The 25121-nt window shown below is 41.4% G+C and overlaps 1 protein-coding gene across 1 annotated transcript in view; it reads left to right on the top strand.

Annotated features, from left to right (window-relative positions):
* The window catches only part of LOC149169628 (rRNA (cytosine-C(5))-methyltransferase NOP2C-like), a 397811-nt gene that overhangs the window by 30393 nt on the left and 342297 nt on the right, over nucleotides 1–25121 (top strand). The window contains exons 3-4 of the mRNA XM_089428753.1: nucleotides 10816–11293; nucleotides 12306–12453. Coding sequence (XP_089284879.1) covers nucleotides 10816–11293; nucleotides 12306–12453 — 626 coding nt within the window. The remainder of the gene's footprint in view (nucleotides 1–10815; nucleotides 11294–12305; nucleotides 12454–25121) is intronic.

Genomic DNA, 25121 nt, shown 5'->3' with positions numbered 1-25121 from the left:
TCCAAATCTGCTCCCGTTACCAAAATGACCACTTCCTCCCTACCAAATTGGGCACAACCTTGGTACCCAACTCTAGAATACTTCGATATTTCAGCACTCTAGCCCCTGTGCCCAAAAATTTCAAGAACAACCAAGGCTCACTTGTCTTCTATTAGTAACTCTCCTTGAAATTCCATTCTCCAACTCCAGAGAAAATATTAACACTGCTGTCTTCCCCTTACAAAACCCCCCTTTCCTTTCTTAAATAGCGCAGGTTCCTTCCCTTCTACGCATTCTCCCACCGTCTTATGAAAGGATATTTTTTTTTGTTAAATGGTGGCTGCCTTGTCATGTTTCTGCATTCAATTGAGTCACATCGGCTACCTTGTCATGTTTTTGCATTAAATTGAGTCAGATGACACTATAACATAGAGTGACATCACCTTTCTTTTAATTTAGGCGTTTGGTTTATTTTGATTTGGTAAAATAGTATATAGTTATATAATGATTAAATAATATTTATTTTTATAACATATAAGATTTAACAATAAAATTTTCGATCTAGCTTATGAAATTATTTAAAATATATCTAGGGTTATAAGTGTATTTGTATACTGGGGTATAGTTATATATACGGGGTGGTAAACTTATGGAGAAACTCAATATATTCACTACTTACTTTATATATATATATAGATATATATTTATGAGGGTTAGGTGTTTAATTAGCACCTTTGATAATTAATTAATTTACCCTATATTTAGACATTCTTCACGAGTAATTAACATATATACTAGCGCAATGTATGTGGTGCATGCATATGTATCTATCATATGCATGCCTCACATGCATGCTAATATTTCCATGCTACTCGTGATTCGAGATGGGTTGTTACAGAAAAAAACACTCTAGAGTGGACTCACTTGATGATTGGGTCCCAAGTCGCCTAAGCTTGTTAAAATAGTTCATCATACTAGTGACATTTAATACAATTCTCCACAGGGTTGCGAAATTTGAGAAAGAGAAAGTAGAGAGAGGAGAGAGAGAGGGTCAACAAGTGCTTGTTGACTTCTGGACTTCTGAAAAAATTTGATGAGTGCCCTGTACATTGGGCCATGGGGTCTTTAAATTCTGCTTAGTGTAACCTAGCAGATAACAGGCCCTATTGAATCAAAATTGACATGCATTAGGATTGCACGTTATAAACCAAGATGGACCTCTTAAATCATAGACGATCACAGATGGAGCAAGCAAAACCCTCAGACCCATGAACATTGCTAGATCTCTGCGTCTTGTGTCTAACTCTAGATGTTGAAACCCAATGATATCTTGTTATAGGTGGTAGTGCTCTCTTATGGTTCTTATTGTCTGAACTTCTATAGTCTCAATGAGGATGATAAGTTCCCTTGTGGGGAGTGCATCCTGGAAATTACTAGGAGAGGACCAAATAGAACCATTGTAGTTCAACTTCAAACACACAGTGGAGATAGACGCTGTTCTCTCTTGGACCTGATGGGATGTTATGTGGCTGGCAAGCGACGTAACCACTTCAGGGTGGTGGTTGTTGAAAATGTAACTAGTGTCGGTCTTCATAATGTAATATAATTATTATTGAATTTATTTTTATTATTCTATTTTTGATCAAACATGTTCTTCATGCTTTAGAAGTCAAAGAGAGTCAAAGATATTTTTTTCCTGAAAGAAAATTCATAATTTCATTATAGGTGAAATTACATGTTGTAGATGCCCATGGGCATATGCTGTACTGTGGCCGAAAATCCACTGTCATAAGATCAAAATAATTACAATAAGACCCCGAGGGGTGTACTGTGCTGGTCCATGACCAAAATAGAGATAAAAAATGTCACCCCGGAAGGTGATGACTGTAATATATATATTATTTACATCGGTTTTCAACAAAAAACTGCATATGAACAAAATTTATAAGCAAAATATTCTGAAAATTAGGGGTTGTTCCCCCTCTGTAGATCCCTGTCAATGTATGGCCTGTGGAAGTACCGATATGTTCCTTCTGGTGTGTGTTCTATGATCATCCATTCTCCTAGAGGACGATTCGTCGCTTCTTTCGAAAGCTTGTCCGCGCTTTCATTTCGCTCCCTGTAGATATGAGAGCAAGAAATCTGATCAAAATATGTTTAAAAAAAAAACAATTTCGTCCATTATAGATCTCAGAGTGTATGCATTACAAGAAGCAGTGTTGTTAAACCAATCAATCACAATCTTTGAGTCCCCAAATATTTGTATTTTCCTGCAATGTTGAAGGATGGCAAAGTAAATCAAGTGTCGGAGAGATATCAGTTCTGCATGATTATTTGTACCATGGCCTAATCCCATGCTAATCTGAAAAAAGTGTGATTCTGTGAGGTGAAAGATGATGCCACCCCCACAACCATGTGGCTGAGCAGCCCCATCAAAATAGGCCCAAGGGGTTGATTTGTCTATCTGCTCTTGTCTAATAATCCTGGGTCTGTTGTTATTTTCCTCTGCAGGTAGCTCTTCAAATGCTGAGCAGATTTTCGGAGGGATCAGATTCTAGATCACAGGCTTGTCTTGAAAGATTATGAGATTTCGCTTGAGCCAGATATGCCATGAGACCAGCAGGGGAAAATTTCTTGTTTTTTCCGCTGCTACTCCCCACCAAGTGTCCCATGCAGATAGTATATCAGCTCCATGCCATCTCATGTTCAGATTGAGAGTTGAGAGAACTTGTGTCCATATTGTAGTTGTAATGGGACAGGTGAGGAAGAGATGCTGTGTCGATTCCTCCTCCTGATGGCAGAGTACACACCAGGTAGGACCCGTGAAAGCCCTTTTTTTAGATAGGTTCCAGTGGGAATCTTATTTTCAAGTATACTCCACATCAGAAGTCTTGTGCGCATGGGGGCTTTCAGTTTCCAAAGGGACTTCCACCAGCTTCTTGTGCTTTCCGGTTTAGACTCAGCGATAATGATGTCATAGCCCTGTTTAGAGGAATATTGGCCCTTTTTGGAGTGACCCCAGATAAGTTCATCATCTTCATTTTTTAATCTGACATGTGATTCTGTGAGTGCTTGGATAAAATTTTGCCATGTCCTGTCCCATTCAATGGGAATGTTCCAGTTTTGTCCGGAAAGCCAAGCTTGTGAAAGAAATGTGGAGTTTTGATGATCACCGAGCTGTTCTATATATTTTATGCCTCTGCTGTTTAAGTAATTTATAAGCTCGGGTGGGAGTTGATAAGAGTTCCCACTTCCGGTCCAGGGATCAATCCCAATATGAACTGAAGCTCCATTTCCAATTTTCCATAGGAGTCCTTCCTTTATAATGGGAAGCGTATTTAGGATGGCCCTCTAGATAACCGAGATGCCCTTTCTGTTCTAGGAGGGTCGCCTTATCCAGTCAATGATAGATAAAGGCCAAATGTATTTATGGGTGATTACCTCCGACCAGAGGCTATTTTGCTTTAGTAATAGCCAGCCCTGTTTTGCAGCTAAGGCTTGTGCAAAAGCAGGGAGTTGCTTGAGTCCCCATCCTCCCCATTTTTTGGGAGTGGCTATTCTGATCCATTTGACCCAGGCAAAAGGTTTCCCTTCCTTTCTTCCTTTCCAAAGAAATTGACAGCAAACTTGTTGTATTCTGTGGAGAATCCCTCTTGGGATCCAAGCCAGAGACATCCAAAACACTGGAGTGGCTTCCAAAACTGATTTGATAAGAATTAATCTTCCAGCTCTAGACAGGAATCTGTGACACCAACAATTTATTCTTTTCTCCACTTTGGTGATGAGCCAGGTCCAGTCAGCAATTTTGTATCCATCAGGCTTGAGCCTAAAGCCTAGATACTTCAGTCCATCCTTTAGTTCAGTGACTTGAAAAGGAAATTTTTGAAGTGAAAGTTGAATTTCCTGCTGTGTGCATTCCGAGAATGAGATGGTAGATTTTCCCCTATTGATTTCCATCCCCGTGGCTCTGCTGAAGAGATTTAGTACCTCATTCATGGATGTGGTGTCCAGAACACTTCCACTCAGGAAAATTAGAATGTCGTCCACAAAGAGGAGATGAGTCAGATTGAAATGTTCAGTGATCTTTAGTCCCCTGAGTCTCCCCCTTCTTTTTTCAGTATCAATCAATCTACTCAGTCCTTCCATGACTAGGAGGAAGAGTAAAGGGGATAGAGGGAAACCTTGTCTTATGCCCCTATCAACATGAAAGGAGGGAGTGGCTGACCCATTGATGAGGATAGCAAATGATACAGAGGAGATGCATCCCATTACCGAGTTTGAGAAAGCCGGAGGAAAGCCCAAATGAGTTATGATCATTCTTATGTATAACCAACTGACTTTGTCGAAAGAGTCAAAGATATTTGTAATTGAGTCATGTCACGTTTGACATTTTATAAGAAAAAGAAAAGAATTTCATTTTTTGTCAAAAAGAGTCAACTATGGTCCAAGTTGGCCCTCTCTGTCAAAGTTGGCCTGTGTGGCTATTGAATACCCTCCTGGACAGATATATAAAGGCTTCTATTCAACCTCAAATGGTGACATGAAAAAAAACATCATTAGACAACTCGATCTCTACAATTGGAATTGAAGAAGATAAGCTGAAGATCAAAAGAGATAGAAGAAGTCAACAAGAAAAGAAAAACCGAATTTTTCAGCCTGTACCTGTCACACGTGCAAGACTCTGAAGCCACCTGAAGTTTGCAACAGAGCCGAAGTCTGAAGCTGCCTGAAGTCTGCAACAGAGCCGAAGTCTGATGCTTCCTGAAGTCTGCAACAAAGCCGAAGTCTGAAGCTGCCTGAAGCTTGCAACAAGACCGAAGTTTGAAGCTGTTTGAAGTCTACAGCAGGGCCGATATTTTGACCTCTGCAACTAGGCTGAAATTTTGAATTGTATACATTTGACTACTGCTGACTTTGACTTGGGAGGAGGGCTGACTTGGAACCTTTGAAGAAGTCGTTGGTCTTGGGTTGGATATCTCATTTTGACTTGATTCAATAAGAAGAGGATTGTTGGGTTTTCCCTGGCTTGGAAGCCTAAATTTTTGTGTCTCTTGCCTATTTGTGATCCTGGAAGACTAATATTGTGTAATTGCTTGATGAAAAAGAAATAATCCAAAAAGAATAAGATTAACTTTCACAAGTAATTACCAAGTAGGAAAATCTATCATCATTATCCCCGTCTTTGATTTTCCAACATGGTATCAGAGCTAAGGTGAAGTGGAGACAATCTTACAAGGCAGAGACAAGAAGATCATCATCGTAGCAGCCACATCTGAAGATATCATTTGGTAGCGGCTCTCTTTCAAGTCAGCCTTATCTACATCTCTAATCCAATGAAATTTATGTGCAAGGAAAGCAATAAGCTTGATGGAGCATCTAACTTTAAAGCCTGGAAAAAGAGAATTGACTTAGCCCTTAAAGAAAATGATGTCATGAAATTTGTTCAAGGAAAAGTTCCAGTACCAAATGAGAATAATGCTCAAGAAATGGACAAATATGAAAAAGGAGAAATTAAGGCTCAAAGAATTCTCTTTGAGTCCATCAAAGACCACCTTATCACTTTTGTATCAGAATTATATACATCTAAAGAAGTCTATGATACCCTAGTGAAACTATACTCCGTCACTACAACAGGTCACAAGATAGCCCTAAGAACTCAACTCTATTAAACAAAGATGACGAAAAACACTATAGCTTCTTATTTCATGAAGCTATCAAAAATTAAAGATCAACTTCAAGAAGTGGGTGAGCAAATATCTGATTCAGAATTAATCACTGTTGCAATCAACGCCTTACCTAAAGAATGGGATGCTTTTGTGTTACCTAAAGAATGGGATGCTTTTGCAAGGAGCATCTGTGCCAGAAAAGAAACTCCATCATTTGAAGAATTATGGGCTCAATGTACAATAGAAGAAACCAGAATAAAGGCTAGAAGCGATACTCAACTTGTCAATGAGGCCTCTCAAGCCTATGCAGCTAAATCAAAGAAGAATTTTGATAAAGAATAAGAAAAACAAAAATAAAGACATGTCCAAAGTCCAGTGCTTTGGTTGTCATGAATATGGACACTACAAGGCAGACTGTCCTAAGAACCCTAAGAACAACAAAAGGAAGGAAATATCAGAAGCATTAACAGTTGAAGATGAAGAAGCTTCGAAGAAGCGGAAGGAAGATATCAAAGACCTCTACTACTGAAAGATCATGCGAATAATGACTGGTGTATCATGCACCAGGATTGTAGTATAAGTTTACTTTCTTAGGAAATAGACTAGCATATGTTGATAGAAATTTGAGGACATGTTTAGAAGAACAGTTAACTCCAGAATCATTAGGAGCAAGTGCATTCATTAAAGAGAGGACTAATCTGAAGGAGCCGCAGACCTAGGGAAGCTAATCTAGAGAGAAGGAGGCCAAGCTGGTTTCTTTTCCTATGTTCTGGATAGGCCGAGATTATGAAACTGCTGGACATAGAATTTGGGCAAGGTTTTGGACACTGTTGAGCACAAATCTCTGTGTATAGGCTGCGTATATGCCTGTGTCTTGAAGAAGGGCCGAGCCCCTGTAGGAGTGCTGAACAGTTGTCATATGACCTGTGGTGAAGCCATATTTAAGGGCAGAAATCTCCTTAAGATACAGCACAGAAGATAAGGGTCTACTAGGAAGGTTTGAGCAGGAAATAACAGAGATGTTCAGGCTGAATTAGGGCATCACCGTAGCTGTCGTAGGAGCCCTTAAAGAGGGCCAAAAATCTCAGGAATATAAGTGCACAGGGCCGAGATTTTAAGGACTGTGTTGAGTGTCTTCAATAGGTGTGTGATTAGTTCTTTATGTGATGATTGCAAGATAGATGTAGTCTGGTTTTGGACAGTCATAATGGCAGCCCTAAGTACAATGTATGCAGTGAGTATAACATTGTTGTGTGGGCTGTACAATGAGCCCTACTTCAGTCATCTTATAAGTTGTTAAAAGACTGTATGTGGGCTGCTTGAGAAGCAGTCTTACCATTGTTAGAGGGCAGTCTTGTTGTGCCTTAAGGTCTGTGTTTCTTGTAGCAGCCAAGAGAGAGTAAGGGGACAAAATTATTTGAGTCTATGAAGCTATGTCAAAGACTGATTGAAGAACTGCAGTTTGGAAAGGACAGCCAAAATTCCGTTCAAAATTGATTGGACAATGTATTGGCTACCCTATTACTGTGATGATCAATCAGTTGAAAGACTTTGTGATGAACTATCGGCAGTGCAGGAAGCAGTGCTGGACACAGTGCAGGATCATGAACTGTTAGAAGGCAGTTTGGGAGCCCTAGTTCAGTGGTTTGCAGCAGGGAAAACTCAGTGATAAGAGGTCTGCTTCCTGAGGGGAAGTGAGTATGAATTTCTCCTCAGGTTGAGAGGGAGAATGGTTGGACACTTGATTCTCTTTGTGTCATGTACTGTGACAGATTAGGATTGACATCCTAAGTCAAGTACATGGACATGGATAAGGAGAATGGTGGATTGGATAAACATCTTGGACAAACATTCTTAAGTCGTGTACTGTGATAGATTAGGATTGACATCCTAAGTCAAGTACATGGACTTGGATAAAGAATGGTCCAGTGGAGGACATACTCTGGGTATCCTAGGTGGAGTATGTGCCTCGGAGAGGCAGTGTGGTGCCCTTTGGAATGCCTCCCAGCATTGTGCTTTGATCTTGTTGAGAGATAGAGTGTACCTGTCAAGGCCTTGGTAATGTGACAAAACTGGCTTTGATGCTTATCAATCCCGATCCCTTCTTATATGAATATTTAAACTTGAGATATACCTGTTAAATCATTATGAATACCACCCTAGTTAAGAGGGAGTGTTGAAAATGTAACTAGTGTCGGTCTTCATAATGTAATATAATTATTATTGAATTTATTTTTATTATTCTATTTTTGATCAAGCATGTTCTTCATGCTTTAGAAGTCAAAGAGAGTCAAAGATATTTGTAATTGAGGTATGTCACATTTGACATTTTATAAGAAAAAGAAAAGAATTTCATTTTTTGTCAAAAAGAGTCAACTATGGTCCAAGTTGGTCCTCTCTGTCAAAGTCGGCCTGTGTGGCTATTGAACACCCTCCTGGAAAGATATGCAAAGGTTTCTATTCGACCTCAATGGAGACTTGAAAAAAACCATCATCAGACAGCTTGATCTCTGCAAGTGGAATAGAAGAAGATAAGCCGAAGATCAAAAGAGATAGAAGAAGTCAACAAGAAAAGAAAAACTGAATTTTTTGCCTGTATCTGTCACACGTGCGAGAGTCTGAAGCCACCTGAAGTCTGCAACAGAGCCGAAGTCTGAAGCTGCCTGTAGTCTTCAACATAGCTGAAGTCTGAAGCTGCCTGAAGTTTGCATCAGGACCGAAGTTTGAAGCTGTTTGAAGTCCTACAACAGTGCTGAGATTTTGACCTCTGCACCTAGGCTGAAATTCTGAATTGTCTACATTTGACTACCATTGACTTTGACTTGGGAGGAGGGCTGACTTGGAACCTTTGTAGAAGCCTTTGGTCTTGGGTTGGATATCTCATTTTGACTTGATTCAATTAGAAGAGGATTGCTGGGTTTTCCCCATTGTGGGGTTTTGCCCTGGCTTGGAAGCCTAAATTTTTGTCCCTTGCCTTTTCGTGATCCTGGAAGACTAATATTGTGTAATTGCTTCATGAAAAAGAAATAATAACCAAAAAGAATAAGATTAACTTTCACAAGTAATTACCAAGTAGGAAAATCTATCATCATCATCCCTGTCTTTGATTTTCCAACAGTGGTGATGGTGGGGGCCGGCGCGGGGGGGGGGGGGGGGGAATCATGTGTAACTGCTCCAAGATTACAGATGATGACTCATTTGTTTGCATTGTTGACTGCTACAACCTGCACTCTAGCCTTTAGTTCTTCAACTTGCAACTGGGTAAGATCTGCATCTCGGTAAATTTTGTTGAGGAGGGAAACATGTCGCTTCTTGGCTGTCAAAGCATAGAGATAATCCTCAAAGGATTGGAAGTGAATGATGAGATAGAATCAGCTATCATCAAGGCTTGCTCATGGTTGATGTCCTTCAATTCAAGAGATTCATGGATGAAAGAGAGGCCCAGCTGTAGAGGTTCGGAAGAAGGGGGAGGGGGAATCATGTGTAACTGCTCCAAGATTACAGATGATGACTCATTTGTTTGCATTGTTGACTGCTACAACCTGCACTCTAGCCTTTAGTTCTTCAACTTGCAACTGGGTAAGATCTGCATCTCGGTAAATTTTGTTGAGGAGGGAAACATGTCGCTTCTTGGCTGTCAAAGCATAGAGATAATCCTCAAAGGATTGGAAGTGAATGATGAGATAGAATCAGCTATCATCAAGGCTTGCTCATGGTTGATGTCCTTCAATTCAAGAGATTCATGGATGAAAGAGAGGCCCAGCTGTAGAGGTTCGGAAGAAGGGGGAGGCCATAGAGTCTGAGGTTCAATTCCTTGGTACGCCTAAGTATTTCTTCTTTGAACTTTACTTGCATTTCAGTCGCCACAATTATAGGTGCTTTCTTCCCCTTGACCACCTGAACTGAGGAATTTTGTTTTTCAATGTGTCTAAAATCATGTATTGTGGGGAATTAGTCTTTCCTCTATTCAAAGCTTGAAAATTGCTTCAAGAAATATTGTAATAAAGGATGATGCCTTTGATATTTTAAATTTAATTGAAATCATAGCTGCACTTGGAATCATGTATAACTGCTCCAAGATTACAGATGATGACTCATTTGTTTTCTTTCTTGGCTGCTACCACTTGCACTCTAGCCTTTAGTTCTTCAACTTGCAAGTGGGTAATATCTGCATCCAGGTAAATTTTGTTGAGTAGGGAAACAAGTCACTTCTTGGCTGCCAAAGCATAGAGATGATCCTCAAAGGATTGGAAGTGAATGATGAGATAGAATCAGTTATCATCAAGGCTCGCTCAAGGTTGATTCCCTTCAACTCAAGAGATTTATGGATGAAAGAGAGGCCCAGCTGTAGAGGTTTGGAAGAAGAAAGAAGCCATAGATTCTGAGGTTAAATTCCTTGGTATGCCTAAGTCTTTCTTCTTTGAACTTTACTTGCATTTCAGTCGCCACAATTGCGGGTGCTTTCTTCCCCTTGACCACTTGAACTGAGCAGTTTTGTTTTTCAATGGGTCTAAAATCATGAATTGTGGAGCATTAGTCTTTCCTCTATTCAAAGCTTGAAAATTACTTTAGAAATATTGTAATAAAGGATGATGCCTTTCATATATTAAATTTAATTAAAATCATAGCTGCACTTGGAAAACCAAGCTGAAAGCAAAACTTGTTGAGGAATGGTAGAAAATTGCAACAGTGAAACATTAAATATGGGAAACATATTGTGAACTTAATTCAGTATAAGGAAGAAAGGTGATGCCTTTTATTTTTAAATTTAAATAAATACCAAGCACAGTAGCACTTGGGAACCCAAGCTGAAAGAAGAACTAATGGATGAATGGTAGAAGATTGCAACAGTGAAATATTAAATATAGGAAATGTTTTGTTAACCTTAATTCAGACTTCAGTATAAGTAAGAATGGTTGCTGTTAATCGTATTTGTTGATATGAAAATAACCCTTTTTAACTCAAGCACCATTTTTCTTATGCATTTTTACTGGAGCTCTTGCATTTCATTCCAAGGTAAGTTTAAAGAGTCTTTTATATTATAGGCATGTAACCATGTTGCTATTTTCTTGTATATGCAAACAAATTTAGAGTTGTACATAGATACTTAAGTTGAATCTTGCTTCTTGAGAATTTACATGGTAATCTGTTTCTTTTCTTTTTTTGGCAGGAGGCCACCATTGTATTCTTGTGTTCGTGTGAATGCTCTTAAAACAACACGCAAGGCGATTCTTCAAAAGTTATCGTTAATTTTGCATGATACAGATTTTAACAAAAGTCATGAAATGAAAGCTTTTCAACATATGGGAATCATAAATGCAGATTCAGACAATTCTAACAGAACTGGCACAATGCAGAAGTTCCATGACATTTTCGACCACATAAACACAGAAGACATGGAAGACCTACCTGAATTAGAAGCATCTGGGTTAAACACCACTACTTGGCTGGATAGTGATTTAAGATTAGAAAGTACTAATCTAGATCATAAAGACTTGTTCCGTTGCAAGCTACCTGGCATGGAATATGTTATAGTCGTTCGAGGGTCAGGGCCATTCAAAATTGGGTATGATGCTGCATCTGATAAAGCTCTAAAAGAAGTCATTGTAAGTCGCAAATGTGCTGAAGCTGTGCTGCGTGGTGCTGATGTATGGAATCTACTCTAAATCCTGGCAACCTTAGCTATAGTTTCCTCTATTCTCAGTTTACTTGTGTGGTTAATATTCAGTTTTGCTTGTCTTGTATTTCTCGTGTTCTATCATGCTGATGGGAGAAGACATCTCTTGTTGTAATGATGAATTATAGGGCATAAGTTTTGCTCAGAATTTCTTCCCAGTTGAAAGACCTGACAGTTGATACTAAGTGCAAGAAACTTTTACTTGGAACATTGTCTCATCATTCTTTACAGTGTTGCAAATATTGCTGATATATTGTGGGTTTTTCACCTTGCTGATACTATCGGCCAAAAAAATTGCAATTTCAAGGTATATTATTATATGTGATATATCATCAAATATCGTGAGTCGATAGAAAATATTCGCTGGGGTATGATAGATTGCATATTAAGTCCGGCTTTTTGGATGTTTTTGCTCTAATGAGGAGAAATAATTTGGCATCTTATATGTCTTATATATCAATTTATTTGTATATTTTTGTGGCAACGTGATTATTTGATGTAGACGTTGCTTAAGATTTTAAAATAAATGAAAAAATGAATATTTCTGTATTTTTTTTCTGATATTTCTGATAAGTTTCTATCCAGATCCTCAAAGATATATTCACCAATACAATATTTGCAACATTGTTCTTAGTTTTCTGACATATATAAGGAGAAATACGCTCCTGATCAGAGAGCGCTTACTGTAAAAATAATGCTGAGTTATTCTGCTTATGTTGATGTATATGAAGATTGCTGCCGTTTGCTATATATTAATGTGATCATGACGATCTCCCTTGTATGCCTAGTTGTGCAGTGCAACATTTAGGTAATTTTTGATTTTATATCTAGTTTGGCTGCTTGCTCTTTGTGTCATGTCTGAAATGGGTTTTGTTGCATTCTTTCCTTACACATCTCCTGGCAGTACCTTCTCCAAGGGATGCGAAACACATTTTAAATGTGTTCAATTATTCAGCAGGATAATTCTTAGCCTTTTGGTACAGGTATTTGTTCCAGGTGTATTGGCCTGCAGTGCACATGTAGAGAAGGGTGATATGGTAGCAGTTTCTGTTGCTGTGGAACGTCCGGAACTGGCTGGTGGGTGGATGGTTGGTATTACACGTGGGACTGTGCTTTCAGGAGCAGAGACAGGTATAACATTGTTTTTGTATTTCTTCAATTATAGTTACAACTTCATAAGACTAAGTGCACTTTCTCATCATGTCAGTATTTAAAGCTAGTTTTCATGAGGCAATGTGGTCAGAAGGCTATAGTGAGCTACCATATATGTGCCTTCTGGTTAGTATGTTCAAATTGGTTGGTTTGACTGAGTGGAAGAAATGAAATGAAATTATATTGATGTCTGCAAGTGACCAAAATAGGTGAATGGGACTTGGGAGAGTAATAATTAGCAACAGCAATAAGGAGTGCCTAGTGAATCTCCATAAAACAAGAAACCAAAATCTAAAACGGAGATGAGATCAAGAGTAGACAATAAGATAGAAACGGGATGAACAAAATGGTAAGCCCTGAATAACATAATACGTAATATATCAGAAGAAAACACTCGTGCAGAAAGAACGCAAGGAAGTAATTATGTTAATATCCACAAATGAACAAAGTAGGTCAATAGGACTTGAAAGTACAACCAACCATAATAGTAGTGAGGGAGAACCAAAGGCATCTCCTGGTGTGAATCATCAGTAGAATGTCAAGGAAGAGCAACAACCTAGTTGGTGTTGAAGTTAGAAGAGGGGTCATCATCCCTATTAACGACCAAGAGTGCACAAATGCTGACCTTGATAATGTCATGGGACAGTGATCCAAATGTGTATGTAATGTCCCTTCCTAAATTAATTTGTCTCAAGTTTATTTCCACAATTTTGGCATTTTTGGTGACCATGGGACCCACGAATTTTTGGGAGAAAGACTTAGGAGAAAAGGGAGGCTGAAATATTTTGCTAGTGGAGCGTGGGGGCCACACGCATAGGGGAAAATGCACTTGCCAAGGAAGGAATTCGAATAGCCAAGGAAAGGAGGTTGAAGAGCTTGTTGGAGGGGCCCACGTGGGAAGAGGAACTCACAAATTATAAATAGGAGAAGCTCAGCCTCATTTTGGGTCTTTTGCCAATCGAACTTACTATTGTTGCTTGCGCTACTTTGCCGGGTCACTTTACTGTTCAACACTGAGTTTTCCAAGCGGAGAGCTCACCCTTTCTTCGGGGGACTTCGAGTGCCACCCTAGGGAGGTCAAATCGTACCAATTTGGAGAGGAGTTTGGAGGGATTCAGAGCTAAACACTCAGCCACTCACTCAGCTAGTGCGTATTCCAGGAGGACGCAGGAGGGGATACACTTGGGTCATTTCAGCTGTCTTCCGGGTAGTAATTGTCAAGAGAAATTTGGCATAGGAGCTTCAGGGAGAGATCAACCTATTTGAGGAGTTTTGGAGGAGATTGCTGATTGAAGGCAACACGATTTGGTGCATCTAGGGCTAGCGTAGAAGCTATTTACTGGGCACACGTGGGAGATTGTGGGACGAGTTTTGGAGTTGGAAATTGCCGGGAGAAATAAGGAAACTTTGGGGTAGGGAGACTCAACAATTTGGGAGTGATTGGAGGAATTTTTCTGGGAGTTTGCAGGCAGGCTGTATTTTCCCGATATTGGAGGAGGACATGGTATTTGGGGCCGAATTTTGGGGGTCAGAACTAGGCCAAACACTTTCTGGGTTTTGGTGGGTAATTTGTGAGGAGTTTGGGGCTAGTTTTATAGAATTTTCTAAGCACCGGAAGTGGGGTTTCCAACAACATCCTTCCAGCAGACAGTGCAATTTTCTGGGGCAACCCAGAGCATCATTGGAGTAACTTATTCTTTCATCTGGGCTTGCTATTTTATTAGCCGAGTCTTTTCAAGCTTTCCATTGAGGCAAGCCAGGTGCACTCCTTCCACACTATTGTACTATTGCTCCAATTACTAAATAAAATGGCTCAACTAGTTTACATTTTTGGAGTTTTCATGGGTGTTCACTGAATGTTTTGAAATTTTGTGTTGCATGTACCATTTTGCTTTGCATGTCACTATTTTTCCTAATTAGGAACATTATAGTGGTATCAGAGCTCCGATATTGGCTCAGCCATGGGGGAAATTTCCTATGAACGAGGAGGATAGGCAGAATGTGACTTACCGGAGATAGAGGTACCAAAGTAGGGAAAGTGAGTTGGAGATTACACCTGATATAGAGGCATGCGGGAAGGCATTAGTAGTAGCAAAAATGGGGGAGCCAAAGAGTAAAGAGGAAACAACATTTGATAGCCTCTTGAAGGTCCTAAATGATTTAGCTAAGGGACAGAATGAGATGTTGGAGGAGATCAAATAGCAGAATACGGACAAGAACATTTATCGTGAGTTCTTGTTTGGAGAGACTTCAGGGGCTTCATAACAGTACAACAACCCTTCACCAGCCACTCACCCACCATCTTTTAGTGGGCCAAACAGAACCACGTTGCCTACTTTCCTACCATCAGCACCTAGTACAGGCAGTTATCACCACTCCTTATAGGCATCCCAAGGCCTACAAGGATGAGATTGAGCGTGCCATTAAGGAGTTGCTGGCGTTGGGGCACATTAGGCCGAGTTCTAGTCCCTTCGCTTCATCAGTTGTTCTGGTGAAGAAGAAGGATGGGACTTTGTGCATGTGCATTGATTATAGGACACTCAACAAGAAGACTTTGAAGAACTGCTACCCCATCCCATGCATTGATGAGTTGATGGATGAGCTTAGAGGAGCCAAGTACTTCTCTAAGATAGATTTGCGCTCGGGGTACCACCAGATCAGGGTGAGGGATCAAGACATCCCCAAGACGACTTTCAGGTGCCACTATGGGCATTTTGAGTTTTTGGTCATGCCCTTTGGGTTGACCAACGCACCTGCCACTTTTTATTTGTGCATGAATCATGTATTCCATGGGTAGTTGCGAAAGTTTGTATTGGTGTTCTTCGACGATATTTTGATTTATAGTTGGACGTGGGAGGAGCATTTGCAGCACCTGGAGATGGTGTTGCACATCTTAGAGGAGCAACAATTTTACGCCAAGTTGTCCAAGTGTGAGTTTGGACTGACAAAGATGCTCTACTTGGGACACATCATTGATGCAGATGGAGTGAGGGTGCATGCGGAGAAGATCAGTGCCATCTAGGATTGGCCAGAGCCCCAAAATGTGACAGAGTTGAGGGGATTTTTAGGCATATGCACCTACTATAGGAAGTTTGTAAAGGGCTTCTCACAGCTAGTAGCTCTCCTCACAGATTTGATGAAGAAGGGGGCTTTTGCATGGACGGACAGAGCACAGTCGACATTTGATTGCCTCAAGGAGGTGATGGGTAGTTGCCCAGTTTTGGCACTCTCGAATTTCACTTAGCCGTTCACCTTGGAGTGCGATGCATCAGGTGAGGGGGTTGGCGCAGTATTATCTCAGGATGGACACCCCATCGCTTTTGAGAGTCGAAAGCTCCTTCTGCACGAGAGGTCGTATTCTATTTACGATAAGGAGATGTTGGCCATCATGCATGCATTGGCCAAATTTTGGCAGTATCTGGTGGGCAACAGATTTCGGGTGAAGACTGATCACAATAGTCTTTGCCATTTTATGGGGTAGCAGGGCCTCAGTGACAGGCAACAGAGGTGGGTCAGCAAAGTGCAGGCCTACGACTTTGATATTGAGTATGTCAAGGGCAAGCACAATATGGTAGCAGATGCATTATCCAGGAGGCCCGCGACACTTTCACTCATGAGCATTTGCCATGATTGGAAGGCGCAGTTGTTGGTGGAGTACTCCAAGGATTGGCGGGCATGTGAGATTCTGGAGGGTATTCACACTGATGAGCGTTATAGGGTGATGGCTGACGTCATATACTACAAGGGGCGCATATTTTTGGTGCCGGGTTCACAATTGAAGGAGAGGATTCTCCATGCAACTCATGACTCTCCACTATCAGGGCACCAGGGGTTCCGGAAGACATATATGACGGTTAGAGAGCGATTCACATGGAAAGGCCTCAAGGGGGATGTATTGAGATATGTGCAGGAGTGTGAGGCTTGCCAGAGGAATAAGGGGGAGTTGACCCATCCAGTTGGGTTGTTGCAGCCACTTCCCATCCCCGAGGGGAAATGGGAGAGTATCTCCATGGATTTTATCACGGGGCTCCCTACGGTGCAGGGCAGAGATTGTATTTATGTGGTGGTGGATCGGTTGACCAAATATGCTCACTTCTTCGCCATTCTGACATGGTATTCAACATCACAGGTGGCCAAGTTGTTCTTTAGGGAGGTCTTTCGCTTGCATGGACTCCCTAAGACCATAGTCAGTGACAGAGACAGTCGGTTCATGGGGGCATTTTGGCAGGAGCTTTTTAGATTAGTGGGCACTGAACTTACCCCCAGCACTAGTTACCACTCGCAGACCGATGGTCAAACTGAGAGGGTTAACAAATGGTTGGAGGGCTATCTTCGGAACTATGTGACCGGGCAGCAAAGAGCATGGATTCAGTGGTTACATTTGGGCGAGTACTGCTACAACACCACCCATCACATGTCCATTGGTATGTCACCTTTCCGTGCCTTGTATGGTTATGATGCTTTGTCTTTTGCTGACATTGTTTTTGGAGATAGCCGGGCCCCAAAGGCCAAAGATTGGATCCAAGAGAGCCAAGATATCCTCAAGGCTCTCAAGGATAACTTATTGACAACCCAAAATCAACAGAAGATGTATGCAGATAGGCACAGGATTGAGAGGCAGTTTGAGGAGGGGGACTTGGTCTTTCTGCGGCTACAACCATATCCCAGTCTACATTGAAGCAGAAGGGGGCCGAGAAGCTACAACCACGTTTCTATGGGCCGTACAGGGTGACTAGGAGAGTTGGGGAGGTGGCCTATGAGTTGGAGCTTCCACCAGGGAGCAAGATTCACAACGTCTTTCATGTCTCATGCCTCAAGAAGGTGTTGGGGCAGCAGGTGACAACAACTATGGAGTTGCCTCCACTTGATGATGAGGGGCATCTGGTTCTGGAACCGAAAGCCATTTTGGAGACTAGGGAGAGGAAGTTGAGGAGCAGAACTATCAGGGAGTACTTAGTATGTTGGAGGAGCTTGCCGAATGAGGATGCCACCTGGGAAGGTGAACACATACTTGAGCATCCAGCACTGAAGTTGCTTGGGGACAAGAAATATTTGGGAGGGTAGGACTGTAGTGTCCCTTCCTAAATTAATTTGTCTCAATTTTGTCATTTGGTGACCATGGGATGCACAAATTTTTGGGAGAAAGACTTAGGAGAAAAGGGAGGCCGAAATATTTTTCTAGTGGAGCGTGGGGGCCACAGGCATAGGGGAAAACACACTTGCCAAGGAAGGAATTCAAATAGCCAAGGAAAGGAGGTTGAAGAGCTTGTTGGAGGGGCCCACGTGGGAAGAGGAACTCACAAATTATAAATAAGAGAAGCTCAACCTCATTTTGGTTCTTTTGCCAATCGAACTTACTATTGTTGCTTGAGCTACTTAGCCAAGTCACTTTGCTGTTCAACACCGATTTTTCCAAGAGGAGAGCTCACCCTTTGACTTCGAGTGCCACCCTAGGGAGGACAAATCATACCAATTTGGAGAGGAGTTTGGAGGGATTCAGAGCTAAACACTTAGCCACTCACTCTGCTAGTGTGTATTCCAAGAGGACGTAGGAGGGGATATGTTTGGGTCATTTTAGCTGTCTTCCGGGTAGTAATTGCCGAGAGAAATTTGGCATAGGAGCTTCAGGGAGAGATCAACCTATTTGAGGAGTTTTGGAGCAGGAGATTGCTAATTGAAGGCAACACGATTTGGTGCATCCAGGGCTAGCACATAAGCTATTTACTGGGCACATGTGGGAGATTGTGGGACGAGTTTTGGAGCTGGAAATTACTGGGAGAAATAAGAACTTTGGGGCGGAGAGACTCAGCAATTTGGGAGTGATTGGAGGGCTTTTTCTGGGAGTTTGCAAGCAGGTTGTATTTTCCAGCTGTTGGAGGAGGACGTGTGTTAAAATTGGCAACTAGGGCCAAATTCCACCTTAGGACATCTCATATGATGGAGATGATTATTGCATTGGATTCCTCTTTTCGAGAGGTCCAATTTTGATATAAAGATCATCTCATTCTGACAAGCAGAAATGGAATTTTGAATTTATTCTCTCTAATGCACAAATTGCAAAGGTTGGCCTTAGTCAAATGTAGGCTCATAAGCCCAACATATGTGTCTCTCACCCTCAACGAAGTGTATAAATAGGAGTGACCTCTCTCCTCATTCTGACATCACTCATCTCATCACATATCTCTCTCTCTCTCCTGTCTTGATTGGTTCGTACAACTTGGAGGCAACCTCTTCTACTTCGCACGTGTGAAAGGAGGACGAATTTCTAGGTTGGTTTGCTGGCCGAATTTTAGGACAACAGGACAATGTTGACCAGGGTGCCTTTGACCAGCATTGACTAGTTTTCTTGGGCATAATTTTTATTTTTGGAGGCTGCACTCATTGGCACAAAAATCGAGGTGATTGGCACTGTTTGATTGATTTGACTTCAACATCGACTTCAGAATTTACAATAGTATTTTCTCTCTGCTTTGACTGGTTTGACCGAACTGTTTTGGATTGAGATACACTGCCAGGAACTTGAGGCTACATGGATATTCAGATGCTGATTGGGCTAGCAGTGTGGTGGATCGTAAGAGCACGTCTAGGTGATGCTTCTCTTTGTGGTCTGTTTCTATATCTTGGATGAGCAAGAAGCAGAAATCGATTGCACTAAGCACCGTCGAGGCCAAATACATTGCTACTAGTATGGCCTGTTGTGACGCTGTTTGGTTGAGGAAGCTCTTCAGTGAGCTATTTGAGCATGTGCTGGATACCACCGTGATCTTCTGACAATCAGAATGGGATTCGCCTATCAGAGAATCCTGTGTTCCACGACTGCTCCAAGCACATTGATATCAGGTACCACTTTATACACGATATGGTACAACAGGGAGCAATAGGGCTCCAACACATTAGGACGAATGAGTAGGTTGCCGAAATTCTCACGAAGCCTTTGGGGAAGGTCAAATTCTTAACCTTCCGAGAGAGACTTGGAGTTGTGGAACGACCCTCCTATGAGGGTCCCATATGAGTTGGACATAAAGCTCTGGGAGCTCCTAGGGGCTTGGGGTACTTCTTGGAGCTATGAATGACCATAGAGTGAGTGGTTCACCTTCCCCTAGTGGTGCGCTAGATACAGGGTGAGTGGTCCACCTTTCCTTGTGATACCCCATTATGGTTGACATGTGTGTAGGCTAAGTGGTTCACCTTCCCCTACCGGGACACATGTATGTAGGGCGAGTGGTTTACCTTCCCTTACGATTGACATATGCATAGGATGAGTGGTTCACCTTCTCCTATGGCATATGAGCAGGATGAGTGGTTCACTTTCTATTGCTGATGCCCCAACACATATTCTACCCATGGAGTCCGAGACTCATGGGAAGTACCTCTCATCTGGCCAATGAGTTGGGGAAAGATGGTTACGGACCATAGCACTACCGATGGACACATTGTGTACTGCCGTACTCCTTATGACTAGGATGCATGGTGTTCAACAACTTGATCTGGTATCAAGGACTGACTTTTGTCAGTGGGGAGTGGTATGATCTTATGACTTACTCTCGATCATTTCTTCTTCGTTATTACTTCATGGTTCAACAGAGCAGAGCAAGGCAGTGATGACGGGGATGGTACAGGATGACATGATGATGACAGATGGATTGGCAGGTGGAATTCTCCCTAGTTGAGAGGGAGTGTTAAAATTGGCAACAAGGGAAAATTCCATCTTAGGACAACTCATATGATGGAGATGATTATGGCATTGGATTCCTCTTTTCAAGTGGTCCAATTTTGATATAAAGATCATCTCATTCTGACAAGCAGAAATGGAATTTTGAATTTATTCTCTCTCATGCACAAATTGTCAAGGTTGGCCTTAGTCAAATGTAGGCTCATAAGCCCAACAAATGTGTCTCCTCACCCTCAACGAAGTTTATAAATAGGAGTGACCTCTCTCCTCATTTGGACATCACTCATCTCATCACATATCTCTCTCTCTCTCGTCTCTTGATTGGTTCGTACAGCTTGGAGGCAGCTTTCTCTACTTCTCACATGTGAAAGGAGGACGAATTTCAAGGTTGGTTTGCTGGCTGGATTTCAAAAAAATAGGGCAGCGTTGACCAACGTTGACCAAGGTGCCTTTGACTAGCGTTGACTTCGTTTTCTTGGGCAAAAATTTGATTTTTGTAGGTCACACTCATTGGCACAAAAATCAAGGTGATTGGGATGGTTTGACCGGTTTGACTTCAACGTTGACTTAAGAATTTACAATAGTATTTTCTCTCTCCTTTGACTGGTTTGACCGAACTGTTTTGGGTTGACTTTGACCCTCTTGGAAGGCCGAATTTATCTGTTGTTGACTGAGTTGCTTGGAGGACATTTTGGAGTTGCTTTGACCACTGTTGACTTTCTGGTTAGGGCTACAGTTGACTGCTGATTTGACAGGATTGTTTTGGGCAAGTTAATTTGATATTTGTACTCTCTCTCTGTTGAACTATTGAAGAATAATAAGAAGATTTGATCAAAGGGTTTCCCCACATTGGGGTTTTTCCCTGGCATTTGTCACATCTTGTGTACTCTTGTCTTGACTTGTCTTCTGCACATGTTTTTATGTTCTATATGCATTTACTATCAATGTGTTTAAGTTAGATTGCTACTGGATATAATTGGAAATTGTCTATGTGCTGATAAGGAACATTGAAGTAAATTGTGCTAAAGCATAGAACATACCATTGTTATCTAAAATTAACAACGTGGTATTTGGGGCTGAATTTCGGGCGTTAGAACCAAGCTAAACTCTTTCTGGGTTTTGATGGGTTATTGGTGAGGAGCTTGGGGCTAATTTTATAGAATTTTCTGAGCATTGGAAGTGGGGTTTCTAGTAGACAGTGCAATTTTTTGGGGTAGCGCAAGGCATCATTGGAGCATCTTATTCTTTCATCTAGGCTTTCTATTTTATCACCTGGGTCTTGTCAAGCGTGACATTGAGGCATGCCCAGGTGCACTCCTTCCACACTCGACGGTGGCGAGCATCTCCTTAAAATCAACATACCAAAAGGAGATGCTTGCCATCATACACGCTCGGACGAAATGGCGCCAATATTTGCTTGGAAGTAAATTCTTAATCCGAACCGATCACAATAGTCTTCAGTTCTTACTTCAACAAAAGACATTATCAACAGAACAATAGAAGTGGATGGAGAAGTTGTCAGCTTTCGATTTAGAAATATTACACAAGAAGGGAAAGGAGAATGTCGTAGCTGATGCACTCTCACGTAAAGATGATGATCACACAACATGTGCCGCCATGATAGTCGTTCCGGAATGGTTGGACGAAATACGAGCCGAATATGCCAAGGATAAGGATTGTGACTCCATGATTAACAATATCAGTCAGTATACCAACTTCGAGTGGAAAAATGACATCTTATGGTACAAGGGGAGAATTTACCTAACACCGCATCCAAATTTAAGGTGAAAATACTAAAGGAGTCTCACAATTCACCAGCAGCCGGACATGTTGGATTCTACAAGACTTACTACAACATCTGACAGTCATTCTACTGGAAGGATATGAGCAAGGAAATTCAGAAATATGTTGCAGAATGTGATATTTGTCAAAGAGAACCTACGACGACACGTGGTTGGCGGTTCCAGTTGGTGTATGCTTAATTGATAGTAGTAATTTTCTCCCTCACACTATTTTTCGTCCACATCGCAGAGCACAGGGATTCTGGTTCTTACAGCAGCAACCGCGGAGCAGCTCGAGGATTAGAGGCCATAAGGCCTGACGGCCAACAAACTGTCTTGGGTGTCACCAGACGGTTTCAGCTCTGATACCACTGTTACCAATACAAATGTCTAATTTGTTGTAAACTGATAATAAAACACCAGGTAATTCTGAATGTAATATGTTTATATATATATATAGATAAAAATTGAATGATGTTTACAAGGCTGAGGCAGTGCTCCTTAAATAGGAGTTGACTGGCCATGCCTAATCAGAGGGACATGTCCCTTGGGGACTGATGTCTCTTCATTTAACTAATTATTTGTTAATTAATTGATTCTAATTAATAATTTATTTATTTAAATAATACTTTAATATTTTATTTAATTGTTATGATTTTAAGTTCATAACATACTGTTGCTCCAATTACTTAATAAAATGGCTTAGCTGGTCAACATTTCTGGAGTTTTCATGGGTGTTCACTGAATGTTTTGAAATTTTGTGTTGCATGTATTGTTTGCTTTGCGTGTCATTGTTTTTCCTAATTAGGAACATTACATTAGTATCAAAGCTCCGATCTTGGCTCAACTGTGGGGGATTTCCTATGAACGAGGAGGATAGGCAGAACATGACTTACCAGAGACAGAGGTACCAAAGCAGGGAAAGGGAGTTGGAAATTTAATCAGTATTCTTCTGGTTTATTTCTTCTACTTGTTATTTACGAACATGTTATCTAAAACATATAAATAACGAAATAAGCACAATACAGTCTCAACCATCTACAGATCAACAGCTGAAAGAAAACAAACACACAAGTGACACCGTTATTTTTGGACAACTCCTCCCTGGAAAAACCCAACGCGGGAAAACCGGTGCAACAATTCTGAGGGTTTATTATTATGCAGTATATCCTTGAGTACAACTGGGTGCCTAACTGGCTCACCCAACAGAGAAAAATAACTCGTAGTAATACCTCTCTATTTGGAAGCAAGTATTCAGAAAACCTGCCCCACGAAACCCTCTCCAGCAACACTGAAGCACTGCGTTAGCCCTCCTGGCCTCTACGTCAGCCTTAAAAACCTTTGCGTCAGCCCTTTGAGGAACTGCGCAGCCTCTGGGACCCTCTGCATCACTCCTGCTGCCTTTTGCGTGGATGACGCAGGCCCTCTGGCCTCTGCACTGTCTTTGTTGGGCTCTGCGTGGCTTGCTTTGGCTTTTGCGTCTGCCTCTCTGCCTCTGCGCTGGTCTGTCGGCACTATCTCTGCCTCTTTGCCCAGTACTCATTGCCCCTCGCTGCTAATCACTGATTCGACTTTACTTAGCAACCCCGCTCTAGTAAATTGAATGATTGATCACTCTGGTGTGTTCTCCAACTGACCCTCAAGCCTCCTCTTATACTTTTCCTGTTGGTCCTTCAATGATCGAGATTACATCTCTAATCAACGACTAAGATTAGATTTGGCTTGATCCATGACTTTTGGAACCTTAACCTTCTAACCCAGTTTTATATTAATACCCATTAATATTTTATTTTTCCTAAGTTTAGACTTAGGAACTCCATTAAGAATATTAATTATTTTAATATCTCCCAAACCGGGTAGAATCTGCCCAAACCATTTCTGGGTCTTGGAGATCTCATGTGCTTTAGCCTCTCCTCCTATTTTCATGGCTAGAGCACATCCAATGCTACCCCAAATCATCAATTCATACCTAGAGTTCCTTGCTTTCTTGGAGGGTTGACCATTTCCTTGATTTCCCGCATTTCTTTTTCCTTTGCCATTGAACCTGCCATTCCTTTGGTTGTTGTTGTTGAAGTTGCCCCTGGAGTCATTGTGATCTTCATCATGTGATGTGTCCTTTCTATTTGGACACTCCCTCGCATAGTGGCCAAATTTATTACAAACAATGCATCTTCCCTTCCTTCCACCCTTCGATCCGGGCTTTCCTTTAAAATGACCTTTAGACCCAGAATTATTTCTCCTTTTGGCATGCGAGGATAAAGCTGTGGGGTTGCCTCTATTTGAAGGCATTTCTTTCTCCACCATACTTGTCTCTTCTTGAATGCATCTCGACATCAATTCGTCAAACCACAGAATTCGATCATTATTGAGAAGAGTGGTTCTAAATATACCATTCGGATGGGAGGCCTCCAAGGGTAGTGATAGTTAGTTCCCTGTCAGGAATGAATTCTCGAATCGATAGAAGATCATTCTTGATCTCAGTGATCCTTAAGAAGTAGGATTGAATATCCTCGTCCTTGCCCTTTTTAATATCCTTCAACTTATTTTTGAGAAACAAAACTTGATTTGCATCACTAACTTTAAACATGCTTACCAATCTATCGTAGATCTCCTTGGAGGTGTTCAAATCGGAGATGTAGGCCACCAGATGCTTGTCAATAGAATCTCTGATAATCTTCTTCGCTTTGACTTCACCCTTAGTGTACTTGTTCTTTGTAGCAGCCGGTGCATTTGATGGAGGCTCCGGGATTTTACCCTTCACATAGTCCAACACTTCTTGTTCTTCCAATGTCAGATCAAGAGACATCTTCCATCCGTGATAGTCAGACTTCTCACAGAGCTTGTCTTCGGCTGGGAAGTGGGATGAGGAACCCATTGAGCCTTTTTTCCTTTCCAACTGTCTTTGGTGATTGCTCTTTCACTCTTGCTTGGGCTTTGTCTTCACCTCACCTCTGATACCATGTTAATTTTGGTATGTTCTATGCTTAAGAGCAATTTACTTCAAATTTTCTTATTAGCCCAATATCAATTTCCAGAATAGCAATCACATCAGCATGATAGTAAAATGCAAATAGAACATAAATATAAACAGTAGAAGACAAGAGGACACAAGATGTGGCACCAGCCAGGGACAAACCCCAATATGGCGAAACCCTTGATCAATTCTTCTTATATTCTTCAATAATTCAGCAGAG

The sequence above is a fragment of the Pinus tabuliformis genome, chromosome 4_2 (genome assembly GCF_031772625.1).
Source record: "Pinus tabuliformis cultivar Carrire ecotype Pingquan chromosome 4_2, CPIR1, whole genome shotgun sequence".
In the NCBI taxonomy this organism is placed as follows: domain Eukaryota; kingdom Viridiplantae; phylum Streptophyta; class Pinopsida; order Pinales; family Pinaceae; genus Pinus; species Pinus tabuliformis.
Note: the sequence above shows the minus strand (reverse complement) of the source record. Positions and strands in the feature narration are given on the sequence as shown.